Source organism: Salvelinus namaycush, chromosome 31 (assembly GCF_016432855.1).
Source record: "Salvelinus namaycush isolate Seneca chromosome 31, SaNama_1.0, whole genome shotgun sequence".
In the NCBI taxonomy this organism is placed as follows: domain Eukaryota; kingdom Metazoa; phylum Chordata; class Actinopteri; order Salmoniformes; family Salmonidae; genus Salvelinus; species Salvelinus namaycush.
Genome location: NC_052337.1, coordinates 21025237 through 21038737, shown reverse-complemented (window position 1 = coordinate 21038737; position 13501 = coordinate 21025237). Strand labels below are relative to the sequence as shown.

The window sequence follows — 13501 nt, the reverse complement described above, 5'->3', positions numbered from 1 at the left end:
AACAGTGGTGACTCACTCTGATGACATCAAAATGCTGTGTGGGCGAGCTGCTGAACCCGGGGGGTATCAAGGACGGACGGACGGAATCAAGGACGGACATCATTGCATTTTGGAGACGACTACTGAAAAACAACAGTGTGCACAAATCTGTCTATGTGTGGTGCTGCTGTGTGGATTTTGAGTGTAATATTTTTAGCTTGCCTAGTTTAAAAAAAAAAGGTTAAATAAATCCCCACAAATAAATAAAACAAATAAAAAAATTGCTGGAGCTGTCTCTCTGCTAACACTACAGTAACAGGTTTACTCAGGGAGCGGGCCTCTAAATACAGGAGTTTACTCAGGGAGTGGGCCTCTAAATACAGGAGTTTACTCAGGGAGTGGGCCTCTAAATACAGGGGTTTACTCAGGGAGTGGGCCTCTAAATACAGGGGTTTACTCAGGGAGTGGGCCTCTAAATACAGGAGTTTACTCAGGTAGTGGGCCTCTAAATACAGGGGTTTACTCAGGGAGCGGGCCTCTAAATACAGGAGTTTACTCAGGGAGTGGCCTCTAAATACAGGAGTTTACTCAGGGAGTGGGCCTCTAAATACAGGGCTTTACTCAGGGAGTGTCCTCTAAATACAGGTGTTTATTCAGGGAGTGGGCCTCTAAATACAGAAGTTTACTCAGGGAGTGGGCCTCTAAATACAGGAGTTTACTCAGGGAGTGGGCCTCTAAATACAGGAGTTTACTCAGGGAGTGGGCCTCTAAATACAGGAGTTTACTCAGGGAGTGGCCTCTAAATACAGGAGTTTACTCAGGGAGTGGGCCTCTAAATACAGGAGTTTACTCAGGGAGTGGGCCTCTAAATACAGGAGTTTACTCAGGGAGTGGGCCTCTAAATACAGGAGTTTACTCAGGGAGTGGCCTCTAAATACAGGAGTTTACTCAGGGAGTGGGCCTCTAAATACAGCGGTTTACTCAGGGAGTGGGCCTCTAAATACAGGAGTTTGCTCAGCAAATGTCACTCAATCCCTGCAATACCAAATCCATCACACTTTGTGGACAGTGAGTGTGTGTATGTGTGTGTGTGTGTGCGCCTGTGTATGCTTATTAAAACCGGCCAGGGACTCACCATTTATTGGCAGATTCAACCATCAATCAATTTGACAAACACTCAGTCTGCTACTGAGGCGAGACAGGGGTGGGTCACAGGTCTTACTTTATTACCACTGATGTGATTACTTCCTCCAGGAGAGAGAGACTGCAGTACAGTGATGTGATTACTTCCTCCAGGAGAGAGAGACTGCAGTACAGTGATGTGATTACTTCCTCCAGGAGAGAGAGACTGCAGTACAGTGATGTGATTACTTCCTCCAGGAGAGAGAGACTGCAGTACAGTGATGTGATTACTTCCTCCAGGAGAGAGAGACTGCAGTATGGTGCGTTTACAACAACACATACTAGCATAGCACCAGGCTAGGCTAACCCAATCAGTGAGGTGTACACACACAAACCTATCGCAAGGTAATCACATTACAAAAATGGCAATATAATGTCACTAAGGTAGTATGGCTTATTGATGAAGATAATAAGCTATTATACTATAGATCTATTGGAGGGGGTGTGTGTGGTCTCTCTTCATGGTAACCTATGAGGAGAAAGAGGCCTCAGAGATAAGTGTCTATGCTTCTTCATGGCAGGCTGTGATGGAGGGCAAGAAGGTGATAGAACAGAGTAGGAGAGACATGAGGAGCTTCCTGGGGTGATTGGGAGGTTACCTTTGTGACATAGACTCAACGGGGGGGGGGGGGGGGGGGGGGGCACTCACCGACTTGGAGGACTCAAGGGATCCGGAGGAGAGGGTGTCTCGGCTGCTGCGGCTCTTGGAGCTGAGGTGTGGCGAAGAGGAGGGCGAGTCGTCGATGTAGGGCAGGATGTCATGGTGGTGCCTCTGCTCCTCCGCACGGTCCGCATCGTAGCCGTAAGTGGGAGGGGTCCCCGTGAACGGACCATCTGTGATTGACAAAGCATTTGTGATCATGTTGTTGAGTATAAGGGTAATTATCCTGGTATAGATATTTCTGCTTCTAGTCTAAATCCCTTCAAGGCCAGGAGGCTGAGTACAGTGGAGAGTTCTGGGAAGTGTGTGTGTAATGCTGGGGGGGGGGGGGGGGGGGGGGTGGGGGCATCCGTGTCAGAATGTCAGAGACCTTTTGATCAACCCCCCACGACAGCTGTCTATGGTTCATGTGTTCTGACTCAGACAGGATGGACGTTTTTCTCTCTCAAGTTTACACCACACAGTAAGCATTTTGTCTGCATTTACATGAGCTCAACCTCCCTCCACTGGAAACGGCAGCCAGGGGCTCTGAGTGGATGGTCGGGGGCCAAACAATAGATTGAATTTGAAAAGAACAATCATTTTACACCTTGATTTCATTCTATTCGTGGGAAAACTTGTAAACATATTTCCTAAATTAAACACATTTTTGGGTGAATTCCTGGTGATTTAACAGTATTGTTTTTTTACCTAGAAACGATGGGGGGCCCACTGACATACTGTGTGTGACATTTTTCTATTTCCTTACTCATGGTTCTAACTTTCACTCCATCGTTAAGCCATTTTTCTCTCTCCCTCTCCCACACTCCCCTCTGTCTGTCTGTGTGCCCACTGCCCACTCTACCCTGAGCCTACTGCCCATAGTGACAGTGCCGCTGCTGCCAACCGCCCTGCAGAGCATGCTGCCAGGCCATGCCAGGTGAGGCCAGGGGACAACTGAGGGACTGTCTGAGGATGGGTACACCGCCTGCCAGGTGCCTGCTCAGTGCCCCATGCCAAGGGCCATTAAGACAGTCTCTCCATAGATAGACACTACCAAAGTATGCATCACCAATGTGTGCACACATAGGATTCTGTGTAGAGTAGTAGTAGCCACAACCAATAATACTTACAAGATCATAAAAGATCACTCTATCTATCTAACTGCTGCAAAAGGGAGATCTAGTGGTGGAGGGACATACAAGGCAAAAAGGCACGTTAAGAGTAACATCTTTGTTTATATTGATTTAGGACTAAATTACAACCACTCAAGATTCAAAGACTTACACAGTATATTCAGTATACATGAACTAGGTCAGACTTACACAGTATATTCAGTATACATGAACTAGGTCAACCTGGGAGGTATTTCCCTCATTTACCCTAAGCAAGTATAGTGTACAGGTCTGTATTAGTGTCTGGTATGATTCTAGACTAATTGTATGCCTAGGGCCTCAGAGCTTGTGTGCATTTTCCAGTAAGGAGGGATGAGACATCATACGGCAGTTACAGGTCAGCTGTGAGTGCACTGTGCAATAGGTGCTGGCTCCAGGGAACACAGTGTCTCTAAGACAGCTCCCTCTAGCCCAGACAGGGTCTACAGTACAGTAACACCCCCTCTAGCCCAGACAGGGTCTACAGTACAGTAACAGCCCCTCTAGCCCAGACAGGGTCTACAGTACAGTAACAGCCCCTCTAGCCCAGACAGGGTCTACAGTACAGTAACAGCCCCTCTAGCCCAGACAGGGTCTACAGTACAGTAACAGCCCCTCTAGCCCAGGCAGGGTCTACAGTACAGTAACAGCCCCTCTAGCCCAGACAGGGTCTACAGTACAGTAACAGCCCCTCTAGCCCAGACAGGGTATACAGTACAGTAACAGCCCCTCTAGCCCAGACAGGGTCTACAGTACAGTAACAGCCCCTCTAGCCCAGACAGGGTCTACAGTACAGTAACAGCCCTTCTAGCCCAGACAGGGTCTACAGTACAGTAACAGCCCCTCTAGCCCAGACAGGGTCTACAGTACAGTAACAGCCCCTCTAGCCCAGACAGGGTCTACAGTACAGTAACAGCCCTTCTAGCCCAGACAGGGTCTACAGTACAGTAACAGCCCCTCTAGCCCAGGCAGGGTCTACAGTACAGTAACAGCCCCTCTAGCCCAGGCAGGGTCTACAGTACAGTAACAGCCCCTCTAGCCCAGACAGGGTCTACAGTACAGTAACAGCCCCTCTAGACAGGGTCTACAGTACAGTAACAGCCCCTCTAGCCCAGACAGGGTCTACAGTACAGTAACAGCCCCTTTAGCCCAGACAGGGTCTACAGTATAGTAACAGCCCCTCTAGCCCAGACAGGGTCTACAGTATAGTAACAGCCCCTCTAGCCCAGACAGGGTCTACAGTACAGTAACAGCCCCTCTAGCCCAGGCAGGGTCTACAGTACAGTAACAGCCCCTCTAGCCCAGACAGGGTCTACAGTACAGTAACAGCCCCTCTAGCCCAGACACGGTCTACAGTACAGTAACAGCCCCTCTAGCCCAGACAGGGTCTACAGTACAGTAACAGCCCCTCTAGCCCAGACAGGGTCTACAGTACAGTAACAGCCCCTCTAGACAGGGTCTACAGTACAGTAACAGCCCCTCTAGCCCAGACACGGTCTACAGTACAGTAACAGCCCCTCTAGCCCAGACAGGGTCTACAGTACAGTAACAGCCCCTCTAGCTCAGACAGGGTCTACAGTACAGTAACAGCCCCTCTAGCCCAGACAGGGTCTACAGTATAGTAACAGCCCCTCTAGCCCAGACAGGGTCTACAGTACAGTAACAGCCCCTCTAGCCCAGACAGGGTCTACAGTACAGTAACAGCCCCTCTAGCCCAGACACGGTCTACAGTACAGTAACAGCCCCTCTAGCCCAGGCAGGGTCTACAGTACAGTAACAGCCCCTCTAGCCCAGACAGGGTCTACAGTACAGTAACAGCCCCTCTAGCCCAGACAGGGTCTACAGTACAGTAACAGCCCCTCTAGCCCAGACAGGGTCTACAGTACAGCAACAGCCCCTCTAGCCCAGACAGGGTCTACAGTACAGTAACAGCCCCTCTAGCCCAGACACGGTCTACAGTACAGTAACAGCCCCTCTAGCCCAGACACGGTCTACAGTACAGTAACAGCCCCTCTAGCCCAGACAGGGTCTACAGTACAGTAACAGCCCCTTTAGCCCAGACAGGGTCTACAGTACAGTAACAGCCCCTCTAGCCCAGACAGGGTCTACAGTACAGTAACAGCCCCTTTAGCCCAGACAGGGTCTACAGTACAGTAACAGCCCCTCTAGCCCAGACAGGGTCTACAGTATAGTAACAGCCCCTCTAGCCCAGACAGGGTCTACAGTACAGTAACAGCCCCTCTAGCCCAGGCAGGGTCTACAGTACAGTAACAGCCCCTCTAGCCCAGACAGGGTCTACAGTACAGTAACAGCCCCTCTAGCCCAGGCAGGGTCTACAGTACAGTAACAGCCCCTCTAGCCCAGACAGGGTCTACAGTACAGTAACAGCCCTTCTAGCCCAGACAGGGTGTACAGTACAGTAACAGCCCTTCTAGCCCAGACAGGGTCTACAGTACAGTAACAGCCCCTCTAGCCCAGACAGGGTCTACAGTACAGTAACAGCCCCTTTAGCCCAGACAGGGTCTACAGTACAGTAACAGCCCCTCTAGCCCAGACAGGGTCTACAGTATAGTAACAGCCCCTCTAGCCCAGACAGGGTCTACAGTACAGTAACAGCCCCTCTAGCCCAGACAGGGTCTACAGTACAGTAACAGCCCTTCTAGCCCAGTGAGTCTCTTTCTCTTTCTGAACAGATCCTCCATTTGTCCGCTGGCCGGCTCCACAGCTGCAACCATACTCATTCTGGTCACACCCCGGCTCACGCTTCCTTCCAAACCTCCTCTCCTCTCTAATTCCCCCAACAGCCCCCGCTGGCAAGGAATCCACCATCAATAATACACACACATACTCACGCACAAGCCCTTGCCCCCATCTCCCCATCTCTCAAAAAGTCCACAAATGTTCTTCCTGGAGCTATTGGCAGAGGACAGTTCAACCATCGCCAACGGGGAAAAACAGTGTTAAATCACGTTGGCATGGAAACATTTTTTGGGGGGAGAGGAGGACTTTTCCCCACACAGGTGGAAAAGTACAATCAGGTACACTGCTGCCACGGCAAAGCATGAGTCTTTTCCAAAACACAAGAGGGCGGGTCTAGAAAAGTATCATATGACCTGATTTCCAGAAACACTGGGCTATTGATGTCAGCTCCAGGTACATGTCATGTATAAATGATATCGACTTTGGTGCTGTTATGAATGGTGTAAAACTCTGCATTGTGTAAATCACATACAGCACACTACTAGTGTGTGTGTGTGTGTGTGTGTGTGTGTGTGTGTGTGTGTGTGTGTGTGTGTGTGTGTGTGTGTGTAGGAGACCTCTGTAACTAGAGCGTGAAGGAGACCTCTGTAACTAGAGCGTGAAGGAGACCTCTGTAACTAGAGCGTGAAGGAGACCTCTGTAACTAGAGTGTGAAGGAGACCTCTGTAACTAGAGTGTGAAGGAGACCTCTGTAACTAGAGTGTGAAGGAGACCTCTGTAACTAGAGCGTGAAGGAGACCTCTGTAACTAGTGTGAAGGAGACCTCTGTAACTAGAGTGTGAAGGAGACCTCTGTAACTAGAGTGTGAAGGAGACCTCTGTAACTAGAGTGTGAAGGAGACCTCTGTAACTAGAGTGTGTAGGAGTCCTCTGTAACTAGAGTGTGAAGGAGACCTCTGTAACTAGAGCGTGAAGGAGACCTCTGTAACTAGAGCATGAAGGAGACCTCTGTAACTAGAATGTGAAGGAGACCTCTGTAACTAGAGCATGAAGGAGACCTCTGTAACTAGAATGTGAAGGAGACCTCTGTAACTAGACTGTGAAGGACACCTCTGTAACTAGAGCGTGAAGGAGACCTCTGTAACTAGAATGTGAAGGAGACCTCTGTAACTAGAGTGTGAAGGAGACCTCTGTAACAAGAGTGTGAAGGAGACCTCTCAAACTAGACTGTGAAGGAGACCTCTGTAACTAGAGTGTGAAGGAGACCTCTGTAACTAGAGCGTGAAGGAGACCTCTGTAACTAGAATGTGAAGGAGACCTCTCAAACTAGAGTGTGAAAGAGACCTCTTTAACTAGAGTGTGAAGGAGACCTCTCAAACTAGACTGTGAAGGAGACCTCTGTAACTAGAGTGTGAAGGAGCCCTCTGTAACTAGAGCGTGAAGGAGACCTCTGTAACTAGACTGTGAAGGAGACCTCTGTAACTAGACTGTGAAGGACACCTCTGTAACTAGAGCGTGAAGGAGACCTCTGTAACTAGAATGTGAAGGAGACCTCTGTAACTAGAGTGTGAAGGAGACCTCTGTAACTAGAGTGTGAAGGAGACCTCTCAAACTAGACTGTGAAGGAGACCTCTGTAACTAGACTGTGAAGGACACCTCTGTAACTAGAGCGTGAAGGAGACCTCTGTAACTAGAATGTGAAGGAGACCTCTGTAACTAGAGTGTGAAGGAGACCTCTGTAACAAGAGTGTGAAGGAGACCTCTCAAACTAGACTGTGAAGGAGACCTCTGTAACTAGAGTGTGAAGGAGACCTCTGTAACTAGAGCGTGAAGGAGACCTCTGTAACTAGAGTGTGAAGGAGACCTCTCAAACTAGAGTGTGAAGGAGACCTCTGTAACTAGAGTGTGAAGGAGACCTCTCAAACTAGACTGTGAAGGAGACCTCTGTAACTAGAGTGTGAAGGAGACCTCTGTAACTAGAGCGTGAAGGAGACCTCTGTAACTAGACTGTGAAGGAGACCTCTGTAACTAGACTGTGAAGGACACCTCTGTAACTAGAGCGTGAAGGAGACCTCTGTAACTAGAATGTGAAGGAGACCTCTGTAACTAGAGTGTGAAGGAGACCTCTCAAACTAGACTGTGAAGGAGACCTCTGTAACTAGAGTGTGAAGGAGACCTCTGTAACTAGAGCGTGAAGGAGACCTCTGTAACTAGAGTGTGAAGGAGACCTCTGTAACTAGAGCGTGAAGGAGACCTCTGTAACTAGAGCGTGAAGGAGACCTCTGTAACTAGAGCGTGAAGGAGACCTCTGTAACTAGAGTGTGAAGGAGACCTCTGTAACTAGAATGTGAAGGAGACCTCTGTAACTAGAGTGTGAAGGAGACCTCTGTAACTAGAGCGTGAAGGAGACCTCTGTAACTAGAGCGTGAAGGAGTCCTCTGTAACTAGAGTGTGAAGGAGACCTCTGTAACTAGAGTGTGAAGGAGACCTCTGTAACTAGAGCGTGAAGGAGACCTCTGTAACTAGAGTGTGAAGGACACCTCTGTAACTAGAGCGTGAAGGAGACCTCTGTAACTAGAGTGTGAAGGAGACCTCTGTAACTAGAGCGTGAAGGAGACCTCTGTAACTAGAGTGTGAAGGAGCCCTCTGTAACTAGAGCGTGAAGGAGACCTCTGTAACTAGAGCGTGAAGGAGACCTCTGTAACTAGAGTGTGAAGGAGACCTCTGTAACTAGAGCGTGAAGGAGACCTCTGTAACTAGAGTGTGAAGGACACCTCTGTAACTAGAGCGTGAAGGAGACCTCTGTAACTAGAGTGTGAAGGAGACCTCTGTAACTAGAGCGTGAAGGAGACCTCTGTAACTAGAGTGTGAAGGAGACCTCTGTAACTAGAGCGTGAAGGAGACCTCTGTAACTAGAGCGTGAAGGAGACCTCTGTAACTAGAGTGTGAAGGAGACCTCTGTAACTAGAGCGTGAAGGAGACCTCTGTAACTAGAGTGTGAAGGACACCTCTGTAACTAGAGTGTGAAGGACACCTCTGTAACTAGAGCGTGAAGGAGACCTCTGTAACTAGAGTGTGAAGGAGACCTCTGTAACTAGAGCGTGAAGGAGACCTCTGTAACTAGAGTGTGAAGGAGACCTCTGTAACTAGAGCGTGAAGGAGACCTCTGTAACTAGAGCGTGAAGGAGACCTCTGTAACTAGAGTGTGAAGGAGACCTCTGTAACTAGAGTGTGAAGTAGACCTCTGTAACTAGAGCGTGAAGGAGACCTCTGTAACTAGAGTGTGAAGGAGACCTCTGTAACTAGAGCGTGAAGGAGACCTCTGTAACTAGAGTGTGAAGGAGACCTCTGTAACTAGAGCGTGAAGGAGACCTCTGTAACTAGAGCGTGAAGGAGACCTCTGTAACTAGAGCGTGAAGGAGACCTCTGTAACTAGAGCGTGAAGGAGACCTCTGTAACTAGAGCGTGAAGGAGACCTCTGTAACTAGAGCGTGAAGGAGACCTCTGTAACTAGAGTGTGAAGGAGACCTCTGTAACTAGAGCGTGAAGGAGACCTCTGTAACTAGAGTGTGAAGGAGACCTCTGTAACTAGAGTGTGAAGGAGACCTCTGTAACTAGAGCGTGAAGGAGACCTCTGCACTGCAGCTCTGGAGCAGAACAAACACCCATCCTCTCTTTCTTTCCCTTCACTTTTCCACCTCTATTTCTCCTCCACTTCTACACTCTTAGAAAAAAGGATTTCAAAAGGGTTCTTCGGCTGTCCCTATAGGAGAACCCCTTTTGGTTCCAGGTAGAACCCTTTCTGGTTCCAGGTACAACTCTTTTGGGTTCCATGTCGAACTCTCAGTAGAAAGGTTTCTACGCGGAACCCAAAAAGGATACTTCAAACGGTAACACCTTTTTTCTAAGCGTATACCTCTCCCCTCCTCCTCCAGCTGAAAGAGAGACAGGCTGGCATCTGGGAAGGCCATCGGCTCTACATCATTCTAGTTGGAAACAAAGTGAAGAGGCCTCTCCACAGACAGACATACTGTTCTCTTTCTCGTGTACACACATCACTCCCAACTCACATACGTCCCAACACGTGTACGTGTATACACACACACATACACTGAGTATACCAAACATTCGGAACACCTTCCTAATATTGAGTTGTAATCCCCCCTTTCGCCCTCAGAACAGCCTCAATTCATCGGGGCATGGACTCTATAAGGTATCGAAAATGCTTTCCACAGGGATGTTGGCCCATGTTGACTCCAATGCTTCCCACAGTTGTGTCAAGTTGGCTGGATGTCCTTCGGGTGGTGGATCATTCTTGATACACACAGGAAACTGTTGAGCATGAAAAACCTTGCAGCGCTGCAGTTCTTGACACACTCAAACTGGTGTGCCTGGCACCTACTACCATAACCTGTTCAAAGGCACTGAAATATTTTGTCTTAACCATTCACCCTCTGAATGCCACACATACACAATCCATGTCTCAATTGTCTCAACGCTTAAAAATCCTTCTTTAACCTGTCTCCTCCCCTTCATCTACACTGATTGAAGTGGATTTAACAAGTGACATCAATAAGGGATCATAGCTTTCACCTGGATCCACCTGATCAGTCTATGTCATGGAAAGAGCAGGTGTTCCTAATGTTTTGTATTCTCAGTGTATGTGTATTCAAGTGTTTTTCCTCATCTCTACTTGTGTATGTGTGATTTTAAAGAGAAATGTTGCCTGTATATTGAAGGTCTATAAGGCAATAACCCCAAAACACACAAATGAAACGATCAGTGCCTCAAGCTCAGTCCCTGTGGTGTAGACGTAGAAAGAGAGAGAGAGAGAGAAAGAGGAGGGATGGAAGAGGGAGAGAGAGAAAGAGGATGGGTGGAAGAGGGAGAGAGAGAGAGGGGCCTTTAGGGAGGTTGCAGGAGACTACCGTGAGATGCCTCAAGGAGAGAGGGCGCCCCGTTCCCTCTGAGCCCCAACATCCCCTAAATATCCAATTTACATGCAATTTAACCCCACAGAAAGGAGGGGGGATCAGCCAAAATGGGACTCTCGAAAATGTAACTGAAATCTCAGCTAAAGCATAGCCGTGGGCGCTGAGCGGGATCAAATGAAGTTGATCACAGTGTTGCCGTGGTAATCCCATGTTACCACACTTGACAGCAGCTAATTTGATAAACGCTGTCACTGTCTTGTCATTAAGGGCGAATGGGGCCGTAAAATGCATGGTGGATCTACCAGCACCTCAATATCCACCAGAATGAAAAACTCTGGGTGGGGCACTTCTTTACTGACCAAACCCAGGGGTGTGTCTCAAATGGCACCCCATTCCCTTGATAGTGAACTACTAGGCCCAAAGAGCTCTGGTCAAAAGTAGTGCGCTATAAAGGAAACAGGGTGCCATTGGGACGCAGCCCAGGAGGCAGACAGGCAGGAGGCAGAATGAGAGGCGACACCATCCCTGCTCCTCTGATCTCATTAACAGTAAGAATCTGTGTCCCCTGACACATAGTCATCTACAAATCACAACAATCCAAATACCAAACGTCCAAGATTTTTAAACAAACATATTATTATTCATAATTCAGCTAATTTGCTTCTCAGAGGTCTTTGAGAGGCGCATGGCGTGAATCTCAGTGGAAACGCACCAACCGCAGTGCTGGATAAAATGCCCAGGAGTGGCACCAAAGTGGGTAGTGCCAGCCCCACAACTCCCCCTGGGATGAAAACCATCCCTTTTGTTTCAATGAGTCCGAAAACACAGACGCAAGGGCGAGCCAGCCCTACAATCACACCAGGCAGCCACACACACACACACACAAACAAACACACACACACACACAAACACACACACACACACACAGAGAGAAAGAAATGAGGACGTGAAGTACAATGTGTGTTTGTCACAATGTGTAGAATGTTTTTCACATCAGTAGTAGAGCAAGATTAGTTTAGTTCCATCAAAGTCCTGACTGGCTGCTTTGCAGATAGAATACACAGTACAGATTTGGTTTGATACATGTGACTATCATACTCTATGACGGTTACAGTGACTCAAACACACAGCCAGGAGTCCCATGATCTATGGCTCAGACACACTGTCCTACCATGACGGACAGAATCATTTACATCAACTACCACACTCCCAGAGAGTACATAGACAGATTAAAGGACAAGGAATAAGCTGCCATGATTATTTTCCATTTGTGCTGTATATCTGTCTGTAGAAACACTGATGTTCCTGTGGTCCCACTCCCAGCAGCAGTGACAGACTGAGGCTGTGTGTGTGCTGTCACAGGGACAGAGGGGAACGCTTTCAATGATTGAGTCTTTCGCAAATAGTTGGCCATGATTGAATCACAGATAATGAGGTTAGGGCTGAGGAAATTCCCCCATCCTTTCTGAATCTAAAAACAGACACATGGGAGGAACACAGAACACAGTTTTTTCTCACACCCCAACATCCATGTAGCTACCATCATGTTCAGCCATCTACAGTCAGAGGTACTGATACTGTACAACTGAGGATCCGAACCAAGAAGAGTTTACTGGAACTGATAGCTTCCGGGTTGGGCGGACAGCTACAAAGGGAGCACGGCTGACATGGCCCTGATTGTGTGTGTTGTGCCAGCCTCCTTTCTCCCTTTACAGTGTACTACTTTTGACAAGGGCCCATAGGGGAGGCTCATTACCCAGCCATGCTTTGCTAGCACAGACTGGAATATGTTCCGGGATTCATCCAATGGCATTGAAGAGTATACCACCTCAATCATCGGCTTCATCAATAAGTGCATCGGCAACGTCATCCCCACAGTGACCGTACGTACATATCCCAACCAGAAGCCATGGATTACAGGCAACATTCGCAATGAGCTAAAGGCTAGAGCTGCCGATTTCAAGGAGCGGGAGACTAATCCGGAAGCTTATAAGAAATCCCGCTATGCCCTCAGACGAACCATCAAACAAGCAAAGTGTCAATACAGGATTAAGATTGAATCCTACTACACAGGCTCGGACACTCGTCGGATGTGGCATGGCTTGAAAACTATTACGGACTACAAAGGGAAACCCAGACGAGAGCTCCCCAGTGACGCTAGCCTACCAGACGAGCTAAATGCCTTTTATACTCGCTTCGATGCAAGCAACACTGAAGCATGCACGAGAGCACCAGCTGTTCTGGATGACTGTTTGATAACGCTCTCGGTAGCCGATGCGAGCAAAACCTTTAAACAGGTCAATATTCACAAAGCAGCGGGGCCAGATAGATTACCAGGACGTGTACTCAAAGCATGCGCGAGCCAACTGGCGGTAAATGATTACTGCCCCGTAGCACTCACGTCAGTAGCCATGAAGTGCTTTGAAAGGCTGGTCATGGCTCACATCGACAGCATCCTTCCAGATACCCTAGACCCACTCCAATTCGCATACCGCCCCAACAGATCCACAGATGACGCAATCTCAATCGCACTCCACACTGCCCTTTCCCACCTGGACAAAAGGAGCACCTTTGTGAGAATGCTGTTCATTGACTATAGCTCAGCGTTCAACATCATAGTGCCCACGAAGCTCATCACTAAGCTAAGGACTCTGGGACTAAACACCTCCCTCTGCAACTGGATCTTGGACTTCCTGCCGGATCGGGGATGGCAACAACACGTCTGCCACGCTGATACTCAACACTGGGGCCCCTCAGTGGTGTGTACTTAGTCCCCTCCTGTATTCCCTGTTCAACCATGACTGCATGGCCAAGCACGACTCCAACACCATCATTAAGTTTGCTGACGACACAACAGTTGTAGGCCTGATCACCGACAACGATGAGCCAGCCTATAGGGAGGAGGTCAGAGAA

At 48.6% G+C, this 13501-nt stretch overlaps 1 protein-coding gene across 2 annotated transcripts in view; it reads right to left on the bottom strand.

Moving 5' to 3' along the window:
* LOC120026326 (breakpoint cluster region protein-like) overlaps window positions 1-13501 on the bottom strand; it is a 118154-nt gene that overhangs the window by 41491 nt on the left and 63162 nt on the right. For both annotated transcript variants that reach the window (XM_038971165.1, XM_038971166.1), the window contains exon 3: window positions 1811-1995. In XM_038971165.1, coding sequence (XP_038827093.1) covers window positions 1811-1995 — 185 coding nt within the window. The remainder of the gene's footprint in view (window positions 1-1810; window positions 1996-13501) is intronic.